A 14016-nucleotide genomic window follows, 5' to 3' on the forward strand; every position below is an offset into this window, starting at 1 on the left:
CAGAGAACTTCCAGAGATTCAAATTGGATTCAGAAGAGGCTGTGGAACGAGAGATATCATTGCTGATGTCCGATGGATCTTGGCTGAAAGCAGAAAATATCAGAAAGATGTTTACCTGTGCTTTATTGACTATGCAAAGGTTTCAATTGTGTGGATCATGACAAGCTATAGACAACATAGAGAAGTATGAGTATTCTGGAACACTTCATTGTACTCATGAGGAATCTGTACCTGGACCAAGATGCAGTTTTTCAAACAGAGTATGGGAACACTGAATGTTTTAAAATTAAGAAAGGTGTGCGACAAGGTTGTATTCTTTCACCATACTTATTCAACCTGTATGCTGAGCAAATAATTTGAGAAGCTGGGTTCTATGAAGAAAAACGTGGCATCAGGATTGGAGGAAGAATCATTAACAACCTCCCATATGCTGATGATACAACCTTGCTTGCTGAAAGTGAAGCAGACTTAAAATTTTACTGATGAGGATCAAAGAGCACAGCCTTAGGTATGGATTACATCTCAATTTCAAGAAAACAAAAATCATCACCACTGGACCAATAAACACATTCTTATCAACAGAGAAAAGATTGAAGTTGTCAAGGATTTCATTCTTCTTGGATCAACTATCAACACTCACGGAAGCAGTAGTCAAGAGATCAGACGACGTATTGCATTAGGCAAATCTGCTGCACAGGAACTTTTTAAAGTGTTGAAAAGCAAAGATGTCAGCTTGAGGACTAAGGTGCAAATGACCCAAGCCATGGTATTTTCAATAACCTCATATGGATGTGAAAGCTGGACAGTGAATAAGGAAGATAGTAGAAGAATTGATGCCTTTGAAATAAGGGGGTAGAAGAAAAAAATAAAAAGAGCAAGGGCCGCCAAAAAAAACAAAAAAACCAGTGTTGGAAGAACTGCAGCCAGAGTGCTCCTTAGAGGCCAAGATGGCTAAACTTCGTCTCTCATACTTTGGACATATTGTCAGGAGGGAACAGTCATTGGAGAAGGATATCATGCTTGATAAGATGGGGGGGGTCAGAGAAAAAGAGGAAGACCCCCAATGAGATGGATTGGCCAGTGGCAGCGGTAATGAGGTTGGCCCAGGATTGGACATTATTTCATTCTGCTGTGCATGGGGTTGCTATGAGTCGGTTCCGAGTCAATGGCACTTAATAACAACAACAACAAGCTATCTCAGAAGTAGGAGAGGGGGATCTCTCTACCATCAAAGAAGAAAGGCCATGAGTGGAGCATGTCATCTGGACCCCGAAATCCCAGCGCATTGAGCCCCCCTGACCCAGGGACATCAAACTGTTACACTGGTGGGAAGGCAGAGGAGCAGCAACATCAGATCCAAGAGCCAGAGCTAAGACAGAGTGGTGGGCTTCCCAGACACAGAACAAGCTGAGTGACTCAGGCCAAGAGGCTGCAATTAATTGGGAAAGTTAGGTTTTTCTGAGCCATGGAGCCAGAGACAAGTGCCTTCATACTGAGGCTTATGGTGTAGTGATGTGTCTGTGGGAAATTATCAGCAATCCTACAAGAGTTGTGTAACACTGGCCAGGCAGAGAGAAAGGCCTGTCTGTGGGCATTAACTGAAGAGAAAATGTCCTGCCTGGATCAAGTGTGCCATGGACATTGTTGACCCTGAATAGCTTCCCTAATAAACCCATAACTGTGACTATGGCGTCTGAGTTGTGTGTGGCCACTGCACTCAGCAACTCAACCCCGCTGAAGAGAATGTGCCGTGGAAGAAAGCTTGTCATTTTGGTTTTCAGGTGCCTACATTCATCTTCAAACTGGTTTCAGTAACTCACAGCAACCCTGTAAGGCAGAGTAGGACTGCTCCCTAGAGCTTCTATGACTGTTAATTTTTAGAGGTGTCAACAACTTCATTTTCTCTCAGAGTGGCTGGTGAGTTTGAACCACCAACCTTTTGGTCAGCAGTCCAATGCTTAACCCACTACATGACCAGAGTTCCTTATAAAAGGAATAGCAGTGTCTATACAAGAAAAGCACAGGAAACAAGGACGAGAAGAATGGGTATCCCATTTTCAATACGCTTGCTCGTAGTCAACAAGGATACAGGGAGAGTGTCTATGGGATTAATTTGAGAGTAAAGAGAAGAGTGCTTGCTCTTTGTCTTTAGTTCCTGGCAGTCGACAATCAGCTTTGCAGCCTAGTTGGTGAGGGTAAGCTACAGTTGAGGTCCGGCAAACCTAAGCAGAAGGTGACCAAAGGGCTAGCTCCAGGAGGTGCCTGAAGATGGAATGCAGCAGAGTCTGGAAGGCTTAGACTATGGGCAAACACAGAGTAGAGAAGAGGACTGTCTGGTCTCAAAGTCATGTCCATGGGAATTCCCTACCAAGGTTTGGCATCGCAGGTAGTTCAGAGTATCCAAGGAGGAACTAGTCTCCACACTGTCCCTTGGCAGTAGTGGCACACCTAATTGCTTAGCAGACATTGAGAAAGACTTGGGAAGGGATGAGGAGCATGCTGGTCACTAATTTCCTTCTCCAGTCTAAGCTGCTGGTTCTTGGTTGCAGGGCTTCTCCATCCCGAGCCAGGGCTCCAATACACAGGAGTATCTGATCTCCCCCAACATTGCTCTAAAGCCTAAAGGGTAAGTGGGGATTTGGAAGGTTTATGACCATTTTGTAAACATTGACAAATAGTCATAAATAGAAAATTCATGCTACGAATATTTGAGGTTTTAGCCTCTGTTTTTAATTATTAAGACTTAAGACTTCTCAGGGACCATTTAATATCCATTCACTTGTTCAACAAATATTTCTTAGAAGCCTACCATGGGTTGACTATTACAATACAGATATAATTTTCAACAAGACAGACCCAGACCCTCCCCCAGAGTGGTTGTGACCGTATATTTACAAGAGAGCTCTCAAAATGTAGCACTGAAAAGTTGTAATTGCTATGAAGGAAATACAACAGATGCTGAGTTAGAGAAAAATAGGATTGGGACACCTTCTTGAGATAGAGTGGCCTGGAAAGGGCTTTCTAGGAGGTAATATTGAAACTGGGATCTAAAGGATGAGAAAGAACTCATTTGCTTCTGTAGCCCGTGGGCCTTGTACAAGTGTCAGGCAGGGCATATGTGGAATGACTGAATGACTTTGGTGATGACACAGAAGGAAGTCCTTTCAATCATGTAAACATGCAGGCACTTCCCACATCCCCAGAATAAAGTCCAGACGTGGCTGCACAGAGCTTTCATTAACACTGTACGTGAGGAAAGTCTTCAAAACTGAACCTCAGGGGAAGGATCCATGTTTTTCATAACAAATCCATGACCTTTAAGGCATGTACACACATGTGCATGCATGCAAACACATACAAGTACCCATTCATAAATGTTCACACATGTACAAGGGGGCTTAAAATGTTCCAGGAAAAAATGGAATTAAAAGGTAATGGAATTTTTTGATAAACTTTGAAGCCTCCTTGTATATTCACATACGTGAGAACCAACATTCCTATTGACATAAGCATATACACTCATTCACAGATACACATGCCCACCGATGCTAGAAAGGGCAAGGACAACTGCATTCTGTCAAGCCAGTTACCTCTCTCTGTATGGCCATTGTGGGTGGTGGTCCGGGTAAGCTGGCTGTGCAGACGCTCAATTTCTGCATCCTTCAGGGCAACCTGCTCCTGCAGCTGGGCGACTTCAGCCTGGAAGAGCAACAAAGGACCCCCCTTCCAGGTCAGAGGATGACTGAACTACGACAGGCTTAAGTCCAGTCCAGAGGCCACTGAGGCCTAAGACGTGTTAGGAAGCCAGCAAAGCCTTACTAGCCTCCTTACAGGGCAGAGGGCTGCTGAATGGGCTTACTTTTCCTGGCTATTCCAGTCCCACCTGCAGCCATGACTATCAACCTGCTCCTTCAGCTACATCACTCCTACCTGACTAGGCTCTTGGCCTACTCTGCCCTCTGAGGTCCTGACATCTCTAGAGTCTGAGAAGTTAGATGATATGAAATGGGGGGATTGTCTAGACGTGGTCTTCCTGCTCCCAAGATATTCATGCCCAAGCATGTAGGCATACCACCATAACAACATACATGCATCTTTCATCTTTCCACCTTATGCAGGAAGTAGAGTAGAAATCAAATCACCACTAGTGGATCGAAAGTGAGCCAAAGGCTGACATGCAGAAATGGGTATTCTGGCCCTCTGCAGGTGCTGGTCTCATTGAGTCTTCAGACCACACTCCGGTGTTGCTAAACTGGGCTAGGAATCACCTTAGAAGCCATAAAGAAAAAAACTGAAGAACTTCAAAAAACAGTGTGGGTTTTCACTGTAAGGAATCAGGATGATGTAAGAAAGACAGCATGAGTTTTGAAACAACATGGGCCCAGATCTAACCCTCTGAGCCACTCTGAGCCTTAGTTTCTTCACCTGGAAAATGAGAATAAGAAGATATATCTCATTTGGTTCATTTGTAGATTAAAGGAGAAAACGTAAGCAAAGGTCTAGGTACGTTCAAGTGCTTAGAAGACACTCAACACCTGGTAGTTATTAAACAACCTATTTTAAAGGTCTACATGCCAAGGCAAAGAACTTAATTTAAAAAATGACTTGGTTTTATAATAGAGGGTGGTATGTAAAACTTCAAAGTTTTACCTAGATAGGACTTGCTTGAGTGAAGCATTGTGATGAAGGTTCTGAGCTATTTAAGTAAGAGTCCTCCTAGTACAGGAGACTGTGAGGCAAGTACATACAAGGCTGCACTCACATACAGACAGACCAGTAGGCAAATAAGTCTGGATAGACTAGGAATGCTCCTAACCAGCTGAATGATCTTGGAAATGTTCTTTAAACTCTCTGTGCCTCAGTTTGCTAAAATGAGTACACTGTAAAATCGGAATGGACTCTTGGGGTGTTATGAGTTAATAATTGCAAAGTACTTAAATTGTTATACAAAGTGGCTTCAAAATTCCATTATCTTTAATTCCATTTCCCACAGATTTTTTGAAGCCCCGTCATTATGCTACATATCACTTATCAGTGGGAAAGGAAAAAAATGATTCAATTAAATTATGTTAAGGTAATTAACCAGCTCTTTGAAAATTACATGTGCATAGATTTATATGTATTGTTGTTGTGAAGTGCTATCCAGTAGGTTCTGACTTACATTGACTGTACAGACCTTCTGAGTTTAAACTGTCAACCTTGCGATCAGCAGCCGGGTACTGATCCTATAGCAGCACACCGGGTCCCAGTGGACTCCTAACTGCAAGGTTGGTGGTTCAAACTCACCAAGTGCTCCTCGGAAACCCTATAAAGGGTCGCTAAGAGTCAGAGCCTACTTAATGGCACTATATGTGTGTGTCTGTATACATATAACCCCTAAGGTCATCTTATAGCTAAATAACAAATTGACTCAAGAAATAATACTACCCACAAGAATTATACTGCTTGAAAAAATCGCATCTCTGAGACCAAATGGTCAACAATTACTTTAAAATAGATTTTATCCCACTTCCTCCCTGTGTTTCCTGCTTCCAGTCCTCCTTTTCCAATCATCTGAACTTTGTCCTTGTTCCCCAATGCTGCCCTTTGGTCTCAGTTAATTTGGTTTATTCTAAGGTGTATACACCTACCTAGTGTTTTATTCCCCTTATAGACCTGCCGAGTGAAAAGTATACGTGTGTGTGGATATGCCTGTGTGTGTTCATCCAGTCCTGGGCTTGAAGGATGACTCAGGGCCATAGTCTCAAGGGCTCCATTGGTTTCTATTTGGCCAGGATATCAGGCACTTTCTATGACTTTGGGTTTTGTTCTACATTTTTCTCTCTATTCAGGGCCGCCCAGAGTGATTCCTTTCCAAGTGATTGGCAGTGGCTGGCAGACACTTATCCAGTTCTTCTGGTTTCAGGGTTGTGGAGGCTGAGGCTCACGTGACTTTTAATGTGAAGTTTCCTAATGTTTACTAATGAAGACTTGACATTTTAAAATACATGTACAGGGCCAAAAAAAAAAAAAAAAAAAGTGCTTAATTCAACTCAGTAATTTTAATCTCTGCATGTTAATTATTAGAGAAAGAGAGGAAACAAAGGAGGTGGAAGAAATTTATTTCACCAGAGTGTTTGTCCTTGGTGTCCTTTAAACAGCAAATTTCCCAGTTTTTTAATAAACGCATGATTTAACTGAAAATACATTGGAAGCATGTGTCACTTTCAGGAATACATTCATTGATGAAAATAAGGCATGCTGACTTTAAGAAAAATGGCCTCTTAGAGGAACTGGGAACTCAGAAAGGATGCAAACTATACAACACTGGTGGCTCCCTGCCTTAGGCCCTGTCCCTGGCTCGCTGTTCACGAGCTCGCTCATTGGCTCTTTCTCTCAGAGAACTTTCTAGGCCTCGACTTCAGCTAGGCACCGTGGGGTGCGGTGAGAGGAAAGAGACTTGACTGTTACCCTTCAGGAGCTCATCATTTTGCAGACTTTCCCCAAAGAATCTCACTGGATCCAAATCTGCCTCCTGCAGCCCATTTTTCTTTCTGGTGTGAGCAGCTCCCTGACCTTTGCCTGTGTGCATAACAGGGTGAATATGCATTGTGAAACTTGTTAAGTGCTGGTATTCAGTTCTGTCTCATAGTTAACCTGTACAGGGTCTCTGAAGGAGTCCTGGTAGCACAGTGAAGTACAAGGTGGGCTGTTAACGGCAAGGTCAGCAGCTCAAATCTACCAGCTGCTCCAAAGGAGAAAAAAAAAAAAAGAGCCTTTCTGCTCCTGTGAAGATTTACAGCCTCAGAAACCCTACACCACGTCACTCTGAGTCAGAACCAACTCCAAGGTCCGTCACCACCACTAATGCTGATGGGTTTGCGCTGCCAAACTTATGGTTAGCCTCCCAGTGCTTATGCTTAGCCTACGGCTAGGACCACCCCAGGAACTCTTTTTCAAGGTTGTTAGTATTAAGTGCCTTTAGTCCGTTCCAACCCATAGCAACCCTGTAAGGGGTTTCCAAGGAGTGGCTGGTGAGCTTGAACAGCCAACCTTGAGGAAGGTTCAAACCAGCCTTGCAGTCCAGCACACTAATCCACAGCGCCACACCAGGACAAAGCCCCAGCTTGGACACAAGCCCACCGTACTTGGCCTCAGTGCTGTCCCCCAATAGCATCAGAACTGCCTCTTACCTTAGTGGCCTTCAACTTCCACTCATACTGATTCCGTTCATTTTCTAACTCCTCCACTTTAATTTTGAGGTGTCTGAGTTCTTGCAGTAACTCCTAGAGGGACAGGAGAAAAAGACAAAGTTCTGATGGTTAACAAGCAGCAGGGACCCTGGATTTACAAACCTAGTAAGCTCATGCAGAGAGGATACCAGGGGCAGAGGAAAAGCATAAAGTTCCACACTGTGGTTTTAATCTATCAACGTGGTTCTTGTTTCAGGAAAAGCAGTGTGGCTATTTAAAAATAAGGGAAATCTCTTCGATCAGGGAGCTGCACAGACCAATAAGAAAAACATGTCCTCTTCTTTTTAGAACCCTTCTTGCCTGCCTTTTTCTCTCAAGCTCGAGTCCACTGCAGTGTGTGTGTGTGCATCATGCATATGTGTCTGTGTGGTGTGAGGCAAGCAGGGCTTAAAAACACAGGGAACAAAGAAGCTGAAATGAGACACCTATCACTTGTGTGAAGCAGACAAAATAGCAAACGTCTTTCTGTGCTGGTAGTGGAGGAGGCCACAAGAGGGGACTCATGTCACAGAGGAAGTGACAGCTGAGTGGGGTAGAAATGAAACACTTAGGGAACATACATTAAATGCTGAGTGTAGAGGCTAGTTGAGAAGAGGAAAGTGGCTTTATGAAAGAAAGGAAGAAGTGGGAATCCAGCAAGAGAGAAGACAGAATAGGAAATAACCTGTTGGGTTAGAGCAGAGAATGAGTGTTAGGCAAGCAGAGGGAGATAAGGTGGAGGTTTTCTTATGAAGATTTTTGGATTATCTTTAGACAGTAAGAAACCAATGGAGATTGCTGAGTGGGTCATTGATAAATCAGCATTATGTAGCTAAAAGTGGTGAATTGGGATTCAAACCTACAACATCTGAGTCTGGAGACATTTCAATAAAAAGAAATCAAGTCTCCCTTAACAATTGGTCCTATTGACTAGTTCCCATAAACAATGTAGCATAAAAGCAATTATTTCTATATGTCTTCTGAACGCCAAACTTATACAACAAACTTGCTATTTAATCTATACACTCGGATGTCACAGAGACATCACAGGATTGCCATGTCCAAAATGGAACCTTTACTTCCCTCCCTAGTCATCCTTGTCTCATTCAGCATATCCATTTATCTAACCACTTGTGCCAGAAACCTGGATTCCATTCTTGCATCTCCTTCTACCCCTTCCCCCATGTAACCCATTGCCCAAGACTTGGTAATTCTACTTCCAAGAAAATAACTTGAATCATTTCTCTCCAACTCCACAACTAGCCACTACATTTGGTGCCCTGGACAGTATTCTCATTGGTTAGTCCTCTGTCTTACTGTCCTCCTTCTGTCCAATGAACTCACAGCATTCAGGGGAATATGGTTACAGAACAAATCTGATCATGTCACTCTTCTGCTTCTCGAAGCTCATTAACTGTGTGTGTGGTATAAAACACATGGAACAAAATATCTTCCATTTCAACATTTCTGTGCACACTTTGACGACATTAATTACATGTGGTTGAAATGAGCACTGGTAGTGCGATGTTAAATACTTGCCTGCTGACTGTAAGGTTGAAGTTCAAACGCACTAGGGTTTCCAGGGGAGAAAAGACCAAGGGATTTGCTCCCATAAAGAGAAGGCCTTTGGGGGCAGTTCTGTTCTGTCAGATGAGGTCTCAACAACAGTTGAAAACAACTCAAAAGCACTTGAAAGCAAGTATGGTGGAGTCATCAATACTATGTTTCCAAATATTTTATCACCTTTAACAGAAATCTTATGTCCCTTAAGCAATACTTGTCTGCTTCTTACTCCGGCTTGCCCCACAGTTATGGTCCAACCACACTGGACATTTTTTAGTTCCTCTCCAACCTGGTCCTATACAGCTGCCTTCACATTTACATATGCCATTCTCTGGGTTTGGAACCATCCACCATGCTCCCTCCTACCCACCCTCAGGCCTCCCTCCACACTGCCGCAAGTGTCCTTGCTGTACACTCTCTTGTGAGACCTTGTGTGTCCGTTTCATGCTTTGTAGGTGAGGCTTTGTGCTCCAGTAAAGACTTACAGCCTCGGAAACCCTGTACAGGGTCGCTATGAGTCGGAACCAACTCCACGGCACACAACAACAACAATGAAATAATTACTTGTAGGACTGCTAATGGCTAGTTTCCCTCCATGAGGACTTTTGCTAACCTATGATTACCCAGCACCACCATGCACTCACAGTGGGTATTCACTGTATGTTGAATGAAACACGAACTCAAGCCATTATTTAATGGACCTTGTTCCCGAGTCCTCTTCAACACTGGACTTTGGGCAAGCAGTGCAGGTTCATCCTAGTTCTGCTGCCACACCAGGCATAAGTAATGCCACAGAGCACCAGAGACACTAGAATCCCAGTCAATTACACTCCACATGAGCTAGAGCGCTTGAAAGCCACTCTAATGGGATTATGTGGGGAGATTTTCCAGGAAACTCAGATAACCTAATTAATAGATCATGTTGTTTTGTGCTGTTGAGTCTGGGTCTGACTCATAGTTACCCTGTACAAGCTTTTCAAGGCTGTAAAGATTTATAGGAGCAAAAAACTTCATCTTTCTTCACAGGGGGGAAAGACTGGTGGGCTCAAACCACCTATCTTGTGGTTCACAGCCCAGTGCTTACCCTACAGAGTCACTGTACTCCCTCTAACTGATGATCATAGCAAATGGAAAACTGTGTTCTAGTTTCTCTCTGGGAGTAAACATCTTTAAAATATAATCTTGAAAGAATTCTTTCATTCTTTTATGATGCTACTTTTCCCCCATAAGGAGCTCTGGTAGCGTAGTGGTTACGAATTGGGCTGTGAACCTTAAGGTCAGCGGTTCAAAACTACCAGCCGCTCCGCAGGAGAAAGATGAGGCTTTCTACTCCCGTAAAGATTTACACCCTCGGAAACCCTGTACAGGGTCGCTATGGGTCGGAACCAACTCGATGGCACTTAACAACAACAACAACAACAACTTTTCCCCTATGGAGTAAAAATCACATGGAATGAATTCTGTTTAATCTTTAAGTCCAGAGAACACTGATGCTCCTTTGGCACAAATGCCCATCCCTGAGTGTCTGATACACCTTGTTCCCAGCTTTAAAGGAGATGAGCACCACCACCTGTCTGAGGATCTGTCTCACCTGCTCAGACACTGCTCAGTGAGGGCTGCAAAGCTCACTTAACTTCCCCAGAGGAATGGGTCCCAAGCTATATCCAGAGGCAAAAACAGAACCATGCTAAGCTCCCCAGCCCCTCCACCAGGGAAATACCCCACACATGCATGCTCTGATATACTTAAGTGTGGTTCCTACAGGTGACCCCTCCCAACAGGCACAGTCCTGGCTGCAGGGCTGGGACTCGGCCACTTCGTCGCCGGCCGCTACCTCCTCAGGGTGGTCCCTACTGTGTAACTGGCGCTCTTGCATCTGCCTGTGGATGTCCAGCTGCAGCCTACACATCTGCTCCTGCAGCTCACTGATCACATTCAGAACTGACTGTAGGAAGGAAGAGAGAGGAGAAAAAAGCATGCCGGGTCAGTCAGCTCTCAGACACACAGCTCCTGAAGAAAGCAGCACAGGAGAGGAAGGAGTGCACACAAGGTGAGCAGCCTTGGGAGGCACTCAGCCGTCACTGGCCATGGCTCCACTTTCTGTACAGAAATCAAAAGGCATGGCTTGTTTCCTAATGCCTGCCTCATCCACAGGCTGGTGGAACAAACTCCCAACAGCACATAGCTCCTCTGCACCATGCTGGAGGGCCCTCCTGACACGACAACACCCGAGGCACAGAGCCTAAAATTAGACACCTTGCAGGAAATGAAGCAGAAGCAACAGCAGAGAGGGGGCTAAAGCAAGAGCGCATAGACAGACACTGCCCCTTTATACAGGTGTCCATGCTGCAAAGGCCAACTCTCCCACTCCAAGCATGCCACCACCTCATGCGCAGGCTACAGAAGAGGGGGCTTCAAAAGTTTGTGGGGAAAATTCTATTATCTTGAAGCCCATTTTTCCGTAAACTTTGCGCACACCACACTTAAACATGCTAACATGACCGCAATCCCAAACTCCCTCACACTCTAGAACAAACCCTACTCATTCATTTCCCACTCCAAGCCTGACTCCTTTGTAAGATCTTTAGAATAGTTTGGTCTTTGACAACCACTTTTAATACCTGCAAACCTCAGAATTCATAACTATTCAATTCTGAATCCCTAGTCAATAGACATTTAGGGTCACTCTGCAGAAACTCAGTGGTCACAGTTATCTATGGGGAAGGACGGTGGCCTTCCTCTTCTGTCAAGAATCTTCACTACCTTCTACTGCCCTCTCCCTTCTCATGCTCTCTCCAATTTTAAACTTCTCAAATGAGTGTCCAGATCTGCTGCCCCTGCTTTCCATCATCTCATCCCACCCCCAAACTCCCTAGGCAGAGAAGCATCTGTGTCTAACACACTATGCTCCACACTCCTTCTCATTGACCTCCTCCTCCCAGTCACTTCCACAAGCTTCTTCCCCTCCCTGGAGGTGTCTGTCTCACTGTTCAAGCGCTTCCGTCTCTATCAGCAGTGATTTTAGACTACGTAGTCCTTCAACCTCTATTAGTTGCTGAGCGATACCCCATCTCTCCAGTTCATCTAGGGTTAACCATATTAGTTTTTCTTTGGATTCCTATCATCACAACTTCAAGACCTTCTCTAGCAACACCTCAATTGTGGACTCACATGGTAAACAGCAGGAAATCTAAGGACATATTTCTAGATTACCTGAAAATCATCCTTAAGGGTCAGTCAGCTGATTCATTACCATTCAGGTACCAATATAACCATTTTAGCATTCAGCCCATATTCCTTCATCTTATCCACAAGACTAATCCAAGCAACGTTCATGCAATACCTCAATGAAGTGCAGAGTTAGGCATTGGACTGCTAACCACAAGGTCAGCAGTTCAAATCTACCAACCATTCCAGGGGAGAGAGATGAAACTGTCTCCTCCCTAAACATTTCCTGTCTTGGAAAGTCTACATAGGGTTACGAGGCCCTGGAATTTACTTGGTGGCAATGAGTTTGCTTTGGGTTTTACTACTACAAGAAAAATTAACATCCAATCCAATGAGGTCAAGGAGACATGACTAACTCTTAGTTCATCTCTATCATCAAAGTAGCTTCTCCGAAAATATCATAGGGTTGACCCCAGGCTTAATAGACTGAATTTTATAGAATCTATTTAAATTACTTCCCTATTTTGAAAATCAAGTATAGTTCGTTCCCAATTTTCTAGCAATTTACTTGCTTTTCCTGATTTCCTAAAATTCACTTATAGCAAGTAAGATTATTCAAAAACAGTTCCAAGATAATGTGTATTTGTACAAAACTAAGGGAAAGAATATAACCCACTAAGCAAAGGGAGGAAGACAGATGCAGTTCTGATCAGATTCCCAAACTGATAACTGCAGAGACAGGGAACAGTAATGGAGTGGAGCAGCAACTATATTTGGATCACTCTTTAAAATTTCCTTTCAGTAGAACACTAAGTATTTGTCTTTTTTTTTCTCACTCATTTCCAGTTTCTATCCAGGAAAATACAGAAAGAAACTGGGAAAACCAGCACTTTGGCTCTAATATTGGAGTCGTGGTGTGGCACAGTACAATAAGCACTGGACAGCTAACTGTACTTCTGGGTCACTCTCCTTATCTATCAAAGCCACCAGCCGCTACTCAGAAATCCTGCACAGAGATGCTGTGAATTGGAAAAGACTCAATGGCAATTAAAAACAACAAGCTCTAATATTAAAGCAAAAGGAGAAACCAGTTATAAAGTAAATGTGAGGTTCCTTGAAAGAATGTGGTCATTGTTATTGGAGAGTTCATGGAAATGAATAAGAGAAGACCTAGTTACAGACAGACAAGAACTGTGGACTTTGGTAAATCAGATTAGAAATTTTAGAAATAAAATGGGTAGAAACCTCTGAAGGAGAAAATGACTGAAGAAGCTTGAACTGCTTAAAAGGAATATATTCTGACTGTGTAATCTCACAAATGATATTAACAGAAAGGAAAACTTAAAGGTACTTTGAAAGAAACTAGTTATCAAAGGGACTTCTACAAAAGATCACAGAAACATATGCTAAGAACAAATAAAAGTGCAAACTCCAAAGGAAAGAACAAGGCCGAGGACAAGTGCAAGACTTCTGAAAGTTATGCTCTCAGTGAGATGATCCGAGAAAAAGTAGATTCCATTCCACCCATGCCTCTGACATGCACAAAGAACTTAAAACAGCAGTAGGATAAAAACTAAACTGCTAACCACCAGGCTGGCAGTTCAAATCCACTAGCCTCTCCTCGGGAACCCTACATAGGATTGCTATGAGTTAGAACCGACTCTATGGCACCACCAACAACAAATCTATAGAGGGAAATTTAGAAATAGCTGTCAAAATTTCCAGTGCAGATACTCATTGAGCCATCCTTTCACTCCAATATCTTCACACATGTACAAGCAACTCACTGCAGCATTATCTGCAATTGTCAAAAGCTGAACACAAAACTAAACAACCATCAAAAGGGAACTAATTAAATAAAATTAGGTCAGCTAATGGAATGATATGCAGATATGTATAAGAAAAAGGGGTTTTATTTTTGTCTGTGTGTGTGTGTTTAAATGTACCTGGTATAAAATGAATTTCAAGATTATTATTATTATTTTAATGTTTTATTTTGAATTATGTGATAGTTTACATGGGAGAACATTAGTTTTACATTCATCCTATCGTATATCGTTTCATTGCCATGGTT

General features: G+C 43.2%; 1 protein-coding gene across 1 annotated transcript in view; it reads right to left on the reverse strand.

Annotated features, from left to right (window-relative positions):
• PPFIBP2 (PTPRF interacting protein, binding protein 2 (liprin beta 2)) overlaps nt 1–14016 on the reverse strand; it is a 193329-nt gene that overhangs the window by 29597 nt on the left and 149716 nt on the right. The window contains exons 7-8 of the mRNA XM_006870161.1: nt 7173–7265; nt 3591–3699 (exon numbers count right to left, since the gene is read on the reverse strand). Coding sequence (XP_006870223.1) covers nt 3591–3699; nt 7173–7265 — 202 coding nt within the window. The remainder of the gene's footprint in view (nt 1–3590; nt 3700–7172; nt 7266–14016) is intronic.

This window comes from Chrysochloris asiatica, unplaced genomic scaffold (assembly GCF_000296735.1).
Source record: "Chrysochloris asiatica unplaced genomic scaffold, ChrAsi1.0 scaffold00140, whole genome shotgun sequence".
Taxonomy (NCBI): domain Eukaryota; kingdom Metazoa; phylum Chordata; class Mammalia; order Afrosoricida; family Chrysochloridae; genus Chrysochloris; species Chrysochloris asiatica.